The sequence below is a fragment of the Pelodiscus sinensis genome, chromosome 3 (assembly GCF_052426305.1).
Source record: "Pelodiscus sinensis isolate ZL-2025 chromosome 3, ASM5242630v1, whole genome shotgun sequence".
In the NCBI taxonomy this organism is placed as follows: Eukaryota; Metazoa; Chordata; order Testudines; family Trionychidae; genus Pelodiscus; species Pelodiscus sinensis.
Window position 1 is genome coordinate 95,798,230 of NC_143054.1, and position 17,423 is coordinate 95,815,652.

Below are 17,423 nucleotides of genomic sequence, written 5' to 3' on the forward strand. Positions count from 1 at the left end.
GCGAGAGCTGTTTGCTCCCTCTGCATCTAATCAAAATGCTGCTACTGTTCAGTCAATGCTTCCCCCTCACAAATGCTAACACATAAAAATTGCATGTTTTTTCCATTCCTGGGAATAAACAAGAGTGTAAGTGGATCTTTCCCAGTGCTCACATTGAGCTAATAGAATCATTTTGTGGTCTCTATAGCAACTGTACTTTTAGCATTTTGAGGCTATGTCTACATGTTTCCTAATATAGACATACTTAAACAATAATTTATGTTTCCTTATCATACTTGTGTATATTATAAATCACTCTGAATTCTTTGTTTTGTGTTGCATTGGGTGAGTTCCAGTGATCCAGAGTAGAATAATGCTCTGATCCTATAAATACTCAAGCATGTGCCAAACTTTACTCATCTGAGTAATCCCACAGACTTCTTCAACAGGACAGGTCGAATGCTTAGACTTAAGCATGCACTTAAGTCTTTCTAGTTTCTGGACAACTGAAAATGCATCTTTCAGCAAATAAGCTTTGAAATTTTTTGGCAATTGTGATAATTAATGAACAACTGTATAGCTGTTTTTCACCTAAAAAAACCCCTCCATGCACATATTAAATCTGATGTTTTTCCTTTAATATTCTTATCTCTGTTTGCTCAGGTTTACAAAACCCCCAGTGTTGTTGTTTTCTTTGGATGGCTTCAGAGCAGAGTATTTGCATACATGGGGTGGACTTCTTCCTGTTATTAGCAAATTACGTGAGTAGATTCTCTGTCAAGACTTGTAATTAGGAAAACTTAAGCTGTCCATTTTCTTAGAACTATTTTCAACCCTTTGCCAACCTCTTATAACTTTACAAATTATCACCTATAAGATGGTGATAATTGTAAAGCAAATGGGATATGGGGGCAGGGCTAGTATCCTTTGGGCTCTTTGTGAGAGATTGAAATGGGCTTAATAGCCCTTTCTTTAGTTGAGAAGTAGTAATTTTGCAGTGAGTTTACAGTTTAAATTTTCACTGTTGTGAAAAATAATGGTCATGATGTTTAATTCCATATCATTCAATTATGTTTCAGTCTGCGGAGTGACTTGTATTTAGGTTGGGAAGTGACAAATTAATGCAGCAATAGAAAACCTTTCAATTTTGAAAATGGGGCAGATAAAATGAGAAGTGATTTAATAAAACACAAGCACTGGTGAATAGAATAGGAAAATGATAAAATTTGAGAGAGGAGTTTCACTGTGCTAAGTGTTGAAGCAAAAAAAAACCGCTCCTCTCTGTTTAGGCAGCTAACAAACAGCTTTATTAATTAATAAAGCACAGCATGAGCCAAACGTGGTCCCAGCAGAGCCGGGCCCAGTAAGGCTGGCTAATGCAATCAATCCTAGTATCTTTATACCCTTAGCCAAACAGTCTGACGTCAGGGCATCCAATTACAGAAATCCTCAATTAAACTTGGAAAAACAAAGCCTTATCAACAAGATGGCGGACAGGTACAAGGGAGTGCAACTCCTGTCCTAACCAGCCTAATTAACACATACCAATAGCCCATCCTGTAGGCCTCTTCTCACGGGGTGACGGAAAGTTCACTCTGGTCTATGTGCTTGAGAGAAAAGCTGAAATGGTTTTTGTTATACAAGATGGCTTCTAGCTAAATATGAAATGGTTTCTACAGCTTCTACATAAGTGAACGAGTGACAAGAACAGGCCATAGTCTTACTGCATTTTCCCTCTGGTTTTGTGATGTATTACAGAATATAAACTTCTAGTAGTTTACTTTAAAAAAAAATCTTGTTTTTATCCCTTTATAATTATAGAAAGATAATAAAACAAGGCATCTAACCAAACTTTTGACCACTTATAACAATTCCCTGGTACTTTAATCTTTCTTGAGTAGTAATGTCAGTTTTGCTTTGCTGTCCAAATTACAATCTGGAATGACTACAGTCTATTTACCTAGAAAACAACAGTGAAAACATTGACTATCAAATCCATCACAATTAGGGCTGACTAGAGGGTAACAATTCCATTTCACAGCAACTTTCAAGGTTTTTAAATTTTCTTCATTTTGGACTGGAACTAAATCAAATATTTCAAACATTTTAATTGACTTTTTATCTTTAAAAAGTCCATTTTTGATTAAAAACTGAGCTTTAAGTTCAAAGTAACTCCTGTTGATTAAAAACAAATGTTCACATTCTCTAGTCTGGTAACATGGGTACTGGCCTGAGATGTAGATTAGCCTGCCTGAGTCAGAACAGTCCTTTTCATCCAGATCACTCTGGACCCGATCACTCTGAACCAGACAGAACAGGTTTGAAGGTAGGTCTCCCACATCCCAGGCCAATGGCCATGCTAGAGAATACAAGATTTTTAGTTTTTCTTTGGTAACTTTGGACGAGAGAGTCCTGGATCTAAAAATCTGTACCAATGAAAACTTAGCTGATGACATTTTGGCTTTGAAATTTCATTTAGTTGGAAATGCTGTGACCAGATGAAGTTACATCTTATTATGTAAAATAGTGAGGGAACAGCTACACTGTGGGCAAAAGTCAAATTAAGCTACGCAACTTCAGTTCTATTAATTGAATAGCTGAAGTTGAAATAGCTTAATTTGGCTTTTGGCGCTGTCTGTATAGCAGGAAGTTGAAGAAAAAACACTGTCCATTTGATTTCCCTTACTCCTTGTGAAATGAGGGTTACAGAAGTCAGAGTAAGAAGTCCGTTATTTCAAAATTATTTCAAAATAACGGGCTTGCTGTATAAACACGTACTTTGTTATTTCAAAATAAAGCTGCAGTGCAGACATAGCCTGATTGACCTCTTTTACCTTATTGGTGTCAGCATTTCATTTGTAAGTTAAATGATATATGGTATGTACATGCTGGCATGTGAAGTATAACCCAGTTTTGGCAGTCAATACATGGGGCACAAGAAGGATAGAATATGCCATGAGGAGTCTTAGCCTCTCTTTCATACCCTGTACAAGGCACAGCCACGGTATAGATAAGGAGTGTAAGCCCTGTGCTAGCTTGGAGCCAGCAGTAGCACTATCTTATACAAAGAGGGATGAATTTGGGGTACACTGGTGTCACCTCTGCACCGAGCAGCAGACCTGGGTCAGCATTAGAGAGGAAATGCATGATGGACCGTTTCGAAGTTTGAAGCTCCTACACAAACCTGCTGCACAAACCTGAGCCCTTGGAAGAATTCTGGAAGAGTGTCTTAAGCTACTGCTGTTACAGCAGAATGATTCATCACCTTCCCTATGATTTGGTCAAAGGCTTGAAGCTTGGTGAAAGCCATTGATGTCAATGGAAAGAATCCCATTGATTTAAGTGGCCTTTGATTTTTGGGCTAGGGTTTGTAATGAAACATTCTGGAATGATAGGTGCTGTATTGTCATTTAATATGGTAAATCAACATATTTCCATAGCACACTGAGTAAAATAATAGCACCACATAGCATCTAACTTGGCAAATAGTTACACACTGGTCAGTGATACTGTTGGAACTATTCATGCATCTGTATTTGTAGGATTAGGGCCCATGGATATAAATATTCCTATTCATTCCATTTGAGAATTTAGATTTAACTATTCAAATTAGGATGATTAGAGTCCCCTCTTCTCTCTCTCTTCCCCCCTCCCCCCCCGAACAATGTTTGTTTTCTGTAGCATGTGGACATGGAAAAACCCATATGTTTTGTTTCTAATTTTTTGTAACTAAAATTGTATCAATGTGTAATCACAAGCATATGAACCAACTATCAGTCTTACACTGGGACATAAATAGGATTTCATCATCATCTGGGATCCTGAGAATACTTATGTATCTGCCTAACAAATTTCATAGGATTACTCCTGTCATAAAGTTAAGCATGTGGATAAATATTTGCAAGATGAGGACCTAAATTCCCTGTTGGACAATCAGTAACTTATGATCTACTAGAAGGCTTATGCAGCATTGCTTGGGTCATTCAGGGCAGGAGGCTGGAGCCGTGGAGGGTTTCAGGAGTCAGGGCAGTGACTTCGGGATGTGGGGGGCTCAGGGCAGGAAGCTTGGAGTGTTGACGGATGCGGGAGTCAGGGTTGGTGTGAGGAGGGGTTCAGGGCAGGAGGTGGGGGTGCAGAAGTCGGGTCAGGGGATTGGGAAATGTGGGACTCCCAGGACAGAGGGTGGGGCCTCAAGAGGAGGGCTGGGAGCAGTCATCAGCTTCTCCAGGGGCTGGCCTGGGGCAGTGGGGGCCATGCTGCTGGACAGAGGCTCATCCCTGTGCTGGGATGGTTGCTGCCCTCCTGTGGTCATTCATGAGTATAATTGACCCAGCTATTACACTTCTCCTTTTCTGTTTAATGAGAAACAATCACATTCCACACACATCCCAAGCTCCAACCTTGCTTTAAGTTATGATAAGAGAAAGCGGTATACCAGATTTGGTGGTTTTAGCTGTTACCGTTTAGGAGGAGTTCTTGTATAAATAGACTCACAGATGGATGAACACACAGACTTACAAATTCCCTCCAATATATAGTAGTTTATAGGGAGAAACGATGAAAGATATCGGTTTCTATTTCTGTATCAGAATACTAAACAATGAATAAATTTCTTGACAATTGATGGGAAATGGTCAGACACTTCATTTGCAGGACACATTTACTTATAATGACATGGCCTTGCATGATCTTTTATCAATAAATAGGCAAATACAACTTAGATGGGGCTATTAGAGGGTGGGTGCATAATGGGGTGGATAACCATTCTCAGAGAGTAGTTACTAATGTTTGACAATCATGTTGGAAGGGCATAACAAGTGGGGTTTCACAGAAGTCTGTTTTGGGACCAGTTCTGTTCAATATATTCATCAACGATTTAGATGATGGCACAGAGTACGCTTATTAAATTTGCAGGTGATACTAAGCTGGGAGGGGTTGCAACTGCTTTGGAAGATAAGGTCATAATTCAAAATGATTGGGACAAATTGGAGAAACGGTCTGAGGTAAACAGGATGAAGCTTCTAAGGACAAATGCAAAGTACTCTACTTAGGAAGGAACAATCAGTTTCACACAGAGAATGGGAAGTGACTGTCTAGGAAATAGTACTGCGGAAAGGGATTTAGGGGTCACAGTGAGCCACAAGCTAAATGAGTCAACAGTGTGACACTTGACATAATGATTCTGGGATGCATTAAGAGAAGTATTGCAAGCAGGGCCGGATTAAGGCGGGGGCTAGCCGGGCAGCTGCCTGGGGTGCCAACCTACGAGGGGTGCCTGATGGCAGCTGTAAGGGGCGCTGTACGCCCGGCCACACAGTGCCTCTTAGAGCTGCCATCAGGCGCCATGCACCCAAGATCGGGAGCTGGCTGGGGGCTGCGCGGTGCCCCTTAGAGCTGCAATCAGGCACCTGTGCACCCGATTCCAGCGTGCTGCTCACCTTACAGCTGCAGTGCGGGGCCACGCATGTGCCGTGTGCCCGGGGGCAGCGCTGCACATGCGTCGTGTGCCCCCTGCCTGGGGCGCAGGAATGGCTCAAGCCGACCCTGATTGCAAGCAAGACAGGAGAAGTCATTCTTCTGCTTTACCTTGTGCTGATTAGGCCTCAATTGGAGTATTGTGTTCAGTTCTGGGCATCACATTTCAAGAAAGATGTGGAGAAACGAAGAGAAGAGCAACAGAAATGATTAACTATCTAGAGAACATGAGCTATGAGGGAAGGCTGAAGAAACTGAGCTTGTTTAGTTTGGAAAAGAGAAGACCGAGAGGCGACATGATAGTGGTTTTCAGGTATCTGGAAGAGTGACACAGGGAAGGGGCGGGGGGGGGGGGAATTGTTCTCTTTGGCCGCTGAGGATAGGAGAAGAAGCAATGGGCTTAAGCTGCAGCAAGGCCAAGATGGTGCTTGGTCCTGCCGTTAGGGCAGAGGACTGGGCCTGATTTCTTGAGGTCCCTTCCAGTTCTAGTGATTCTATAATACTGATTAAATGAATGATGGGGGAAAAATCAAAATCCATCAACATTCATCAAACAAATTATCTAAGAAAACCATGTATCAGAGAGGTAGCCGTGTTAGTCTGAATCTAAGAAAACCAATAAATAGAGATTTTTTTTTTTCCCCCCACCATAATCTATACCTCCTGGTGGAGACCTGGGCAGCAAGTTGGGGTGCTGGCTCTGGTCCTGAATTAAGGGATTTGGAGTGCCAGAGGGGCTCTGAGCTGAGCTTGAGGCAGGCAGTTGAGGTGTAAGAGGGGGTTCTAGTTGTAGATTCTGGGAAGGTGTTTGGATGCACGGGTCTCGGGCTATAGCCAGGACTTTGGGTGCAGGAAGGGTTCATGACTAAGGTAGGGTTTCAGGTTGTGGGCTCCAACTGGGCACTGTTTACCGCACGTAGCTCCTGGGTGGTGATGCAGTGTGGTTAAGGCAGGCTCACTCCTGCCCTGGCACTGCTTCACTCCCAAAAGCACCCAGCAAACTCCTTTCATCCCAAGTCCTGTTGTGCCCCCTCTCTGTTCTGTGGACATAGGATACAATGTAGGAGAGGCTGCCCCCTCTCTCCACATCTATAGGGTATGTCTACGCAACAAAGTTATTTCGAAATAACAGCCCTTATTTAGAAATAACTTTCTTAGTGTCTACACAGCCAAATTGCTATTTCAAAATTAAATCGAAATGGTGGAGCACTTATTTCGAATTTGGTAAACCTCATTCTATGAGGAATAACACCAAATTTGAATTAGCTAATTCGAAATAAGTGCTGTGTAGATGCTTATTATTGCTACTCTGGGCACAACCAGGAAAACTACTTCTCCTCTCCCCCAGCTGCGGTGCCCTTAAAGGGGTAGAGTCTGGCCACAGTGCCTGTGCCAACTCCAGGCCTGCCAGCACAGAGCCAGCAGTCGCTGCCCCTGATCCAGTGGCCCCACCATGAGCCAGGCAGCCAGTGCCAGCCAGCCCTCCACTGCTCTCCGGGCCCAGTCCTCCAGCTACCAGGAGCTTGCCGGGGCTGGCGAAGGTGGGCGACTTCCTGGACCTGATCATGGACCTGATTGAGGTTTGGGGGGAGGCCTCCAATGTCCATGATCGCCGCACTAGATGGAGGAACGCGGCCGTCTACAGACGGATGGCTGCCAGCCTGGCCACCAAAGGCCACATGCGCACCCAGGAGCAGGTGCGCATGAAAATTAAGGAGCTGCGGCAGGCCTATGCCAGGGCCACAGGGGGCAGCTCCTAAAGAGGGGCAGACATCTGCCCCTGTTTTGATGCCCTCGACCACATCCTGTTTGGTGGGGCGGTCTGTGCCACCCCAGGAGTCATCAATCCTGGAGCAGAGGGCCCTGACCAGGGCATGGAGGAGGAGCGCCAGGAGCTGCAGGAGCCCAGAGGGAGCATGCCACACAGCCAGGACCCCTGAGCCATCCCAGCAGACCATCACCAGTGTCATCCAGGGAGACAACAACATGTGAGTGCCTTCACTGTCCCTGTATTGGGGGACAGGGAGGGAGACCAGAGACTGCGCTCATGGACCTTGCCACGGATCACGCAGCAGCCTGTTCACATGCGAGCATGTGCCATGCCACCCCTGGGCACGTGGCCCTGGCTGGCTGCCACACCGGGGCTTTAGCCTATTAGCCACATGCATGTGTGAAGAGACATGACATGCTCCTGACCCCGGGGTGGGACACAGCAGGATGCCCTCCCTCTTCTACGTAGAGGCAGAGGACATTTTCCGCCCCCCCCACCACCTCACCCACAATATACACAGCACAGGGGAATGGATGTGGTCTCGGGGCAGCTCCCACTCCCGGGGATAGCAGGACATTCCAAACATGGCCTGTGTGCAAGCACATCGGCTCTGATGGTGCAGGGAACGGTCATCTTCACCTTGCAGAGGGAAGCTGGGCTTCACCCCCTGTGTCCCCAGAGATAACAAGACCACTTCTCTTGTTTCTCCACAGCTGCGTGTTCAGGGCACGCCATCCCGCCTGGGACATGCTTCCGCACCTGAGGACCACCTGTGCAGTGCAGGGGTAGCAACAGCAGTACCTGGGGGCACTGCAAACCTTGCACCACATCCTCCAGAATTGGATGCAAGAAGGCCTGGAGCTCCGGCGGGAGCAGATTGCCCAGGGCCGGGCCATCTGCCAGCACCTGCAGATCCTGGTGCAGGGTGTGCTGTCTCCCCAGCTACTGCTCCTCCTCCCACTCCTCCCCCCCACATCTCTCCAGGAGTGCTAGGGCCCCCCACATCTGCGGCGCTAGGAGACAGTTGGCCCGATGAGACCCTCCCCACCCCTGAATCCTGAGCTTCCCCTTCCTCTTGCTTCCCCCTTCCAGCTCCCTCCTTCCAGGTTTCCCCCTCCCCTCTCCCACCATCTGTCCTCCTCTCTCCCGCCTCCTTTCCCCAGTCTCACCAGATTTTCATTCTCCCCCTCCCCAGTTTTGTTAAATAAAGACAGTTTGTGTTTATGAAAAAGCGTGTATTTTATTTGACATCAGGAAGGCGGGCTGCAGGGGGTGAATGGAAGGACATGAGGGAGGAATGAGGCACAAGCCCCCAGTGGGGCAGACCAGGGAGACTGTTAGTGCTCCTCAGGGTGGAAGCTCTCCCACAGGACATCGGGGGGGGGCTGTCAGTAGCCAGAAGGGACCTCCTGGATGGCAGCCTGCAGCAAGTACAGCCAGGCTTGCAGCAACATGTCCAAGAGAAGCCCCACAGTGCAGCTCTGGCTCCATGTTGCAGAGTGCTGTGATATCCCGAATGAGGGCAACCAGAGCACACAGAGACAAAATGCTTTGCTGTCCCTCATCGAGGTAGACCACCAAGGAGAGAAACCTGAGAACTGGCTTTCTTTGGGGGGGCGGGGCGGCTTTAAAGTACAGACCTCAGTTACCTTGTGTGGCTGCTGCCTGAGGCTAAGTCCTGACCTGATGCCCTGCTGGAACTGGTTCTTGCCAGTCTTAAATGTGATTCGCAGTCTGCTCAGTGTGGACGCATTATTTCGAAATAGCAAAACGCTATTTCAAAATGCATTTTGTGTGTAGGTGCGTTATTTCGAAATAACTATGTTGAAATAAGATAGTTTGAAATAACGCTGTAGTGTAGACATACCCTAATATATTGAATGTGTATGAGAGAATCATCTGAAGTGTATGCATAGATTATGGAACAGCAAATCAATCTGATGAATCATTAACTTAGGCTTAGTTATCTCTCTCTTTTTCTGCTGTGCAACAACATCATCAGGCTCTCTGGCCACAAAAGCGGCCAGCCAGAGGGGGATTGGTGAGCATAGCAAGCAGGGTACAGCCCCCCTAATACCCTTTATACAAGCTTTTGGTCTTTGTGTGGTATTTTTATATTTTAGTGAGTGTTAAATTTTTCCAAAGAAAAGAAGGTGCTTGAGTATAGATTTAAGCACCTTGTTTTAGGAATCTATTCATTTGGACCCAAAATGTCAAATTAGATTTTTCATTTTAATATATATTGTCAGTGATATTTTTTTTAAGAGCTGTATTTCTGTGTCAAGAACATGAGGTTATGCCTAGAGAGCATGATAAACATTCCTTTTTATGGAACATTATATATAAACTGAAAGCAAAGTAAATAGCAGTTTGTCAGATGATTGTTTAGAGAGTTGACACAAGAAATCATTTATAGCTCTCAGTGAAAAGCTACTTTGCTTTGGGAACTCTCAGACTGAAATCATTACTAGTCCTTCTGGCATATAGCACTCTCACCAGCAGCTAGGTCTATGTTCCAATTGGAACAGCACAACTTCTTTAGTCATTCCTATACATGTCTGCACCAGCTACTGTTTTAAAAGCCTGATTCTGTGATCACTGACTTTAACGGTGAAGGTTAGTGCTGTAAGGAGTATCTAGATGCATTTCCACTACTAGCTAGTAAGTGAAATGCGAACACTCCAGAGTGCAAAATCTCTAGCAGAGTCATTTTTAAACCTGAATGTGTACATAGTTGAGTCTTCTGAATTTTTTCCCCTTTATAACTTTGTTTTTCTTCCTGCAGAAGAATGTGGAACATACACTGCCAACATGAGACCAGTGTATCCAACAAAAACGTTCCCCAATCATTACAGCATTGTCACAGTAAGAACTTATGTGTCTTTCTCTCTAGAAGAGGCATTGTTCAGAATTTAACCAGTTTCAGGGGAAATGGGATTTGTTGAAGATTAAACCCAACAAGAACAATAGTTAAGATTTCCCACAGAAGTATGAAAATGTTTTTCACATTTTTATTCTTTCTCATCATACATTAAGACAGATTTTAAGCATGAAAACTATTATGTAAAGACTACTAATGCTTGGTCAGATTATCTTGATCCAGATCATTAATAAAAACTATACTGGTTGCAAGCATTTCTGTGGCATTATAAATTGGCATGCTTCTTCACTTTGTGCATTGGTATTAATCTGGCATAATCTGCTGAATCAATTTTGGCCAGACTAGAATCAAACTAGTTTTTTTCATTCCTTGTCTTTGAGGAGATATGTGCCTCTTCTTTAGAACGTAAAATGTGGCATTAAGTAGGCCTAGATGTGATCTGAAATCGAACCCGAAATCTGAAAATCTCATGAGCTTTGAAGACAGTTGGCTGGCTGGGATCCACATCTGGTTCAGAGGCAGTCCAAGGACAGAAGTGTCACTTACTTCTGATATTTTAAGGTTCTCCCATCTTAAATATATACAAAAGAAAGTAAACAAATTTTTTAAAAAAGCTTCCAAAACTGGCTTGTATCTTACTGCCTTCTGTGGTATATCAGCATACTCCCTTGTGCTTTATGGTGCAAAGGGTTTAGAAACTCAAATTAAGACCCTATATCACAGCCTTCTGCTCCAACTCATTAGTGCTGTTGTCTTTTGCATGGTGTGGTGGTGGGTGCAGTTATGTGAACAGTCTCTGAATCTCAACCTAGGTTTTAAAAAGTTCTTTGCTCCTTCCCCCCTCCCCCATCACACTCTTATGAAACCTGGGGGGGGGAGGGGGGGGGGAGAGAAGAGAGAGAAAATAAAGCTTCTCCATTGTCACTATTCCCTTTTCAGAAGCATGTATTTATTCAATCACAAACACAGTTCAACATCAATCAAAATAGGTAAGCCAGGCACACAGCAGGTATCTCCAGCCTGACTTCTCACATAGCTGCCATGCTAATCACCCTCCAGCTCCTGGCCTTGTCACAAGATCACCCTAGGCTCCTCCCTACTCCTGGCATCTCTCTACTCCCCATCGATGAGCTACTTGATATTATCTTATGGAGGCAGTCACAGGTGTGTTCCCACTTAAATGCTTTACGAAGGCCATCCCATAAAGTGACAAACCAGCTGTGCTACCCTTAAGATGTCAAAGAGGCTAAGGTTATGACAAATGCCTCTAAAAGGGTATATAAGGCTATGTCTACACTGCAGAGTTTTTGTGCAAAAACACCCTTTTTTGCACAAAAACTCATGGAGCGTCCACACCTCAAGCATGTTTTTGCGCAAGAAAATTGCGCAAGTTCTGTGAATCGACAGAACAGAGGAGTTTTTGCAGTATAGGCATTCCTCTTTCTATAAGAGCTCTTGCGCAAAAAGGTGTGTGTGGATGGGAAACAGGCTGTTTTTGCACAAAAAAACCTATCGAAAGAAGCACAGGTTCCCTGGTGGCCATTCTGTTAATGGCAATCAAAGCTGTCTTGAGGAAGAGCTTCCATGCAGTCTGGATGTTTTCTTGCGCAAAAGTGCATCATTTTTCTGATGCGCTTTTGCAGTATGGATGCACTCTTGCACAAGACGTTTTTGCGGAAGATCTCTTCCACAAAAAGCTTCTTGCACAAGAAGCCTGCAGTGTAGACGTAGCCTAAGAAGGTCAATTCAGCTTGAAGAGGTTCAGCCAAAGTCAATGGAGTTATATCCACTTACACAAAGTCTGAAAAACACTGTTACCTTTGAAATGTATCAAACTGTATTTCATTTTTGTAGCAGTGAAATGACACGGTTAGATAATTCTACGACTTGTAGCATTTACAGTGATTTGTACATACAATCTTTTTAATATAAATCTTTCTTTTTTTATAAAATGGCACAATCTTAATTGTAGGGACTGTATCCAGAATCCCATGGCATAATTGATAACAAGATCTATGACCCCCATAGAAATGCTTCCTTCACGCTTAGAAATGCAGAGAAGTTTAATCCACAGTGGTACCAAGGACAGCCTGTAAGTATTAAGAACTAATATATTGTTATGAGACACAAGAGAGTAATTATGGTTATTTCTAAGGCAGCCAAGAAGCATCATTCAGATTAACTACGTGATTACATAGTTGCAACTGTAAAATGGATTTTGAAATAGTTTAAACATAATCTGCCATTAAGGAAAAAAATAGCTGGCAGAGTTTTGCTAATCATCTTGTTTATGATTTTTATGTCCATTTTCCCTGTTTAGAACATTTTTGTTGTTCACTATCAGTCTCCCGCTCCCCCCCACACAGGTGACTTCCCCAAACAAAGTATAATTCTGTAGAATGAGTTCCAGTCCAAGGTCCTTGAAGATTCACTTGGTATACAGGCAGTCCCCGAGTTACGCGGATCCGACTTACGTCGGATCCGCAGTTACGAACGGGGCACTTCCTCTCCCTGGTCTCGAGCAGACCAGGGAGAGGAAGCAAAGCGGCGGCGGAACGCGCGGCCAGCTGACAGCCCAGATGTGTCTGGGCTGTCAGCTGGCCGCGCGCTCCGCTCTGCTCCCCCCCCCCCCCCTGCAGACCAGGGGGAGGGGGAGCAGAGCGGAGCAGAGCAGAGCGGCGGAACGCGCAGACAGCTGACAGCCCAGACGCGTCTGGGCTGTCAGCTGGCCGCGCGTTCTGCCGCTCTGCTCTGCTCTGCTCCGCTCCGCTCTGCTCTGCTCCCCCTCCCCCTGGTCTGCAGACCAGGGGGAGGGGGAGCAGAGCGGAGCATGCGGCCAGCTGACAGCCCAGACGCGTCTGGGCTGTCAGCTGGCCGCGCGTTCCGCCGCTCTGCTGTGCTCCGCTCTGCTCCCCCTCCCCCTGATCTGCAGGGGGGGGGAGCAGAGCGGAGCACGCGGCCAGCTGACAGCCCAGATGCGTCTGGGCTGTCAGCTGGCCGCGCGTTCTGCCGCTCTGCTCTGCTCCGCTCTGCTCCCCCTCCCCCTGGTCTGCAAACCATGGGGGGGGGGGGGGAAGCAGAGCGGAGCCCGCGGGCAGCTGGACAGCCACGGCACGTCTGGGCTGTCAGCTGCCCGCGCGTTCCGCCGCTTTGCTCCCCCTCCCCCTGGTCTGCAGACCTGGGGGATGGGGAGCAAAGCAGAGCAAAGCCACGGAGCCCGAGGGCAGCAGGATAGCCACGGCGCGTCTGGGCTGTCCCGCTGCCCCCGTGCTCCGCGGCTTTGCTCCGGACGCCTATGGTACAGCAGCTGGGGCGCTGCCGGTTGGTCCCGTAGCGCCGCTCTGGGTGCCACTGGACCAACCCAGCAGCACCCCAGCTGCTCTGCCCCAGGTGTCCCCTAGTCAGCAGCTGCTGAAAATGACCAGTGGCTGACTACAGGAAGCCCCTGCCCCGGGCTTCCTGGAATCAGCCGCTGATCAGTTTCAGCAGCAGCTGACTTGGGGATGCCTGGGGTTCTTAAGTTGAATCTGTATGTAAGTCAGAACTGGCGTCCAGATTCAGCCACTGTTGAAACTGATCAGTTTCAGCAGCGGCTGAATCTGGATGCCAGTTCCGACTTACATACAGATTCAACTTAAGAACAAACCTACAGTCCCTATCTTGTACGTAACCCGGGGACTGCCTGTAGTCCCAACTCCATGGACCCCCAGAGCTTAAAAAGTCGTCTAGCTCTCTATACTCTCCATCTGAAATTACCCAGAGATTCCCACCCTTTCTTCTTCTTTTTTTTGTCTGAGAAACCATGCATTAGAAAGAAATAAAACTAGATGCCTGTGTGTGTTCTTGCCTTTTCTTTTCTCCATTTCTCTAGCTCATATGTTTCTCTCACTCTTCTTTCTCCATCTTCCATTTCTTGCCATTTCTTCCTCTTCTCCAGCCTGTATCACTCACCTTCCTGTCTTCCCTTCACTAGGTCTAGATGTATCATCCACTCCCAAATTAGTTTTAGCTTCCTCTTTTCCCCTAACTTGCCATATTTTGCCAACTAAACATTCAAATATCATGATCTTGGCTTGAAAATTGTGAGGTGTGTTTTTGAAAGTGTGTTTTCAGTTCGTGTTACTTGCCTTGGGGTGGAGGGGTTGAACTTTAAAATTATGCTCAATTTATCCTTTCAACTTTTTTCTGCTACTGTGAATGCTAGAATTGTTTTTTAAAATGAAAAGATGGACATTTCCCTAAAACAGGATTCCAGGATCTGAGAATTTACAACAAACGTTAAATAATGATGCTTATTGTAATCCCACAGATCTGGCTGACAGCTGTGTATCAAGGTCTAAAAACTGGTACATTCTTCTGGCCTGGATCAGATGTAAGAATTAATGGAACTTTTCCAGACTTCTATAAGGCATATAATGAGTATGTAAAACATATATTTTACTCGTGTGTATGTGTTTGTTTGGTAGAGTAATAAATTGTGGCAGAGGTAATCTATTTTTGTCAATGTTCAAATGTCATGATCAAGGCTTAGTGAGGATCCAGACTCCAGAGAAAATAATACCAAAAAATAACCATAAAGATAAGTAAATAAAAAGATTTTGCAGCTGGTTCAAAAATGTTTGGCAGTCTGGACTAGGAACCAGATGGATTGATGGGCTCTGGCAATCTGGTTTGGAGGGGGAGAGGGGGAGGGGGAGAGGGGGAGGGGGAGAGGGGGAGGGGGAGGGGGAGAGGGAGAGGGAGAGAAAAAAAAAAACACGAACGTTATCTTGGCTTTGCTCTGCATTCTTTCCTAGTTTGGATCAGCTTTCACAAAACGATAATTGGCAGACAGAACGTAAACATATTCCTGCTTATTAATATAGTATTGCATATTGTGAAAAAACAAAATTCCACTAGCCACAGCCTGCATTTTTCATTATGCATGTTGTTACTGTCTGAGAAACCTATTATGCTATCACATGTGATAGAAAAGTATGTTTATAACAGAGGTATGCAAAAGATTTCCCATCCAAATCTGGGAATGTTTTGGTGTCTTCTCTTTACACTTGGTGCATATATTTCACAAATACTTAGATTCTAAGGTTAATCATTCAATCTGAGCTCTTCTCTTACATGAAATAGGAAAATCCTTACATGATATTGTCTATGTACTTGAAAAATTCTGTGCAATTAGATAGCTATGAGAAATTATCAAACTGACCTTATTGTGAATTCTCAGGGTATTTCACAGCAAGGCAGTAGCTTTCATGGTCAGCTTCTATTCTTAACTATGAATAAGCATTTCTCTGTAGTGGAAAAATTATGTGCATTTGAGGATCCTCATTAATAATATCAAAATCTTTCTTGAGGTCCTCAATCTTCTCTGATCCTATTTTTTTCTTGTCACATAGATTCTGACTGTTGCTTGCCTATGTGATGGTCTATACTATTCTCCAGCTACAAGGAGTCCTGTGGCACCTTATAAACTAACCAAAGTGTTGGAGCATAAGCTTTTGTGGGCAAAGACCCACTTCGTCAGATGCACGTAGTGGAAATTTCCAGAGGCAGGTATAAATATGCAGGCCAGAATCAGGCTGGAGATGACGAGGTGGATCCAATCAGGGAGGATGAGGCCCACTTCTAGTAGCTGATCTGGAGGTGTGAATACCAAGAGAAAAGAAGCTGCTTTTGTAGACTCTGAATGGCTAGCTAACCACAAAAGCAGCTTCTCCTCTGTTGGTATTCACACCTCCAGATCAGCTACTAGAAGTAGGCCTCATCCTCCCTGATTGGATCCACCTCGTCATCTCCAGCCTGATTCTGGCCTGCATATTTATACCTGCCTCTGGAAATTTCCACTACGTGCATCTGATGAAGTGGGTCTTTGCCCATGAAAGCTTATGCTCCAACACTTTGCTTAGTCTATAAGGGGCCATAGGACTCCTCGCCGTTTTTGCATATTCAGACTAACACGGCTACCCCTCTGATACTATTCTCCAGCTAGTTGTGCAGGATCAGTTGGAATTCCATTGTGTTGTTCAGGCTGTAGCTATCATCACCGATACCACCTTAGGGTATATCTACACAGCAGGCTGGTTTTAAAAATACAGTATATGAGACACATCCTCCTCACTTTACATGCTTGTTGAAATCAGTAGGACTGCTTTGAGGAAGGCAAGCAAGATTTAGGCTATGTCTACACAGCAGTGTTATTTCAGAATAACTGTCGTTACTCTGAAATAACATAGTCCGAATCTACACAGCAGGTAGTTATTTCAACATTATGTTGAAATAATGTCAAGCTGGAGGACTTCTTACACCACTCCTGAAACCCCCATTTTATGAGGAGTAAGGGAAGTCGGAGGAAGAGTGCTCTAACTTGGACTTCCTGCTGTGTAGATGGTGCCAAATGCAGAAATAAGCTATTTTGACTTGACTTGAGCTACGTCAATTGTGTAGCTTATTTGGCTTTAGTCCTGCTGTGCAGAAGTGCCTTTAGGGCCTTATCCAAAGCCCATGGAAATTAGAGGCTCCTATTGACTTCAGTGTGCTGTTGAGCAGACCGTTAGCCTTGTAGCTGTAAAAATTGCCATCATTGTAGAACTCCAAAAATTGATCTAGAGCAATAGTCTCCAACTTTTTTACACCCAAGATCACTTTGTAAATGTCAGGGCAAGCCTAGATCTACCCCATCCTTTTCCTGAGACCCCACCCCTTCTTTGAGGGCCCACCCTCTCCATTTCCCTCCTCTCCATCATTTGCTGTCCCCAACCCTCATTGGATTGAGACAGGCGGTGAGAGCTCTGGGGTGGGAATGAGGGATTTGGGTGTGGGAGGGTGTGACAGGTACAAGCTATGGGAGGGAATTTGGATGCAGGAGGAGGTGGAGAAGGGGATGTTGCCTCCAGGAGGGGGCTCCAGGCTGGAGAGTGTTGGGGTCAGGTAGAGGGTTGGGGTGAAGAGCAAGCCACAGACTTTTGGATATTGGGATATAGGAGTTTGGGTTAGGCTGTATGAGGGGCTCAGGGTAAGGAGGATGGGTGTATGTAGGGAGGGTTCAGGCATGTTATGATGTTGCGGCTAGATGGGGACTTGGCCCCAATTGGGGGCTTGTTGGTCAGGCTTCATTTTTAAATAAAATATTATGTCCAACACAAAAGGTTTCAACATTGCCTTTATTTATGGGAGGGGCCACTGACCCGCAGAAAAATCAGTTGAGGACTGCACAAATTAGATGCAAAGAACAAATCCCTCCAAAACCCCCAGCCCTCCCTGATGTAATCCCAGCTGAGACACCTCACTCCTCTGGCACTCCAGCCCCATCGGAGGGAGGGG

At 45.3% G+C, this 17,423-nt stretch overlaps 1 protein-coding gene across 1 annotated transcript in view; it reads left to right on the forward strand.

The window, feature by feature from the left end:
- ENPP1 (ectonucleotide pyrophosphatase/phosphodiesterase 1) overlaps positions 1-17,423 on the forward strand; it is a 70,056-nt gene that overhangs the window by 22,144 nt on the left and 30,489 nt on the right. Inside the window, exons 6-9 of the mRNA XM_006127287.5 lie at positions 643-740; positions 10,011-10,090; positions 12,079-12,198; positions 14,416-14,525. Of these exons, the coding sequence (XP_006127349.3) occupies positions 643-740; positions 10,011-10,090; positions 12,079-12,198; positions 14,416-14,525 (408 nt within the window). The remainder of the gene's footprint in view (positions 1-642; positions 741-10,010; positions 10,091-12,078; positions 12,199-14,415; positions 14,526-17,423) is intronic.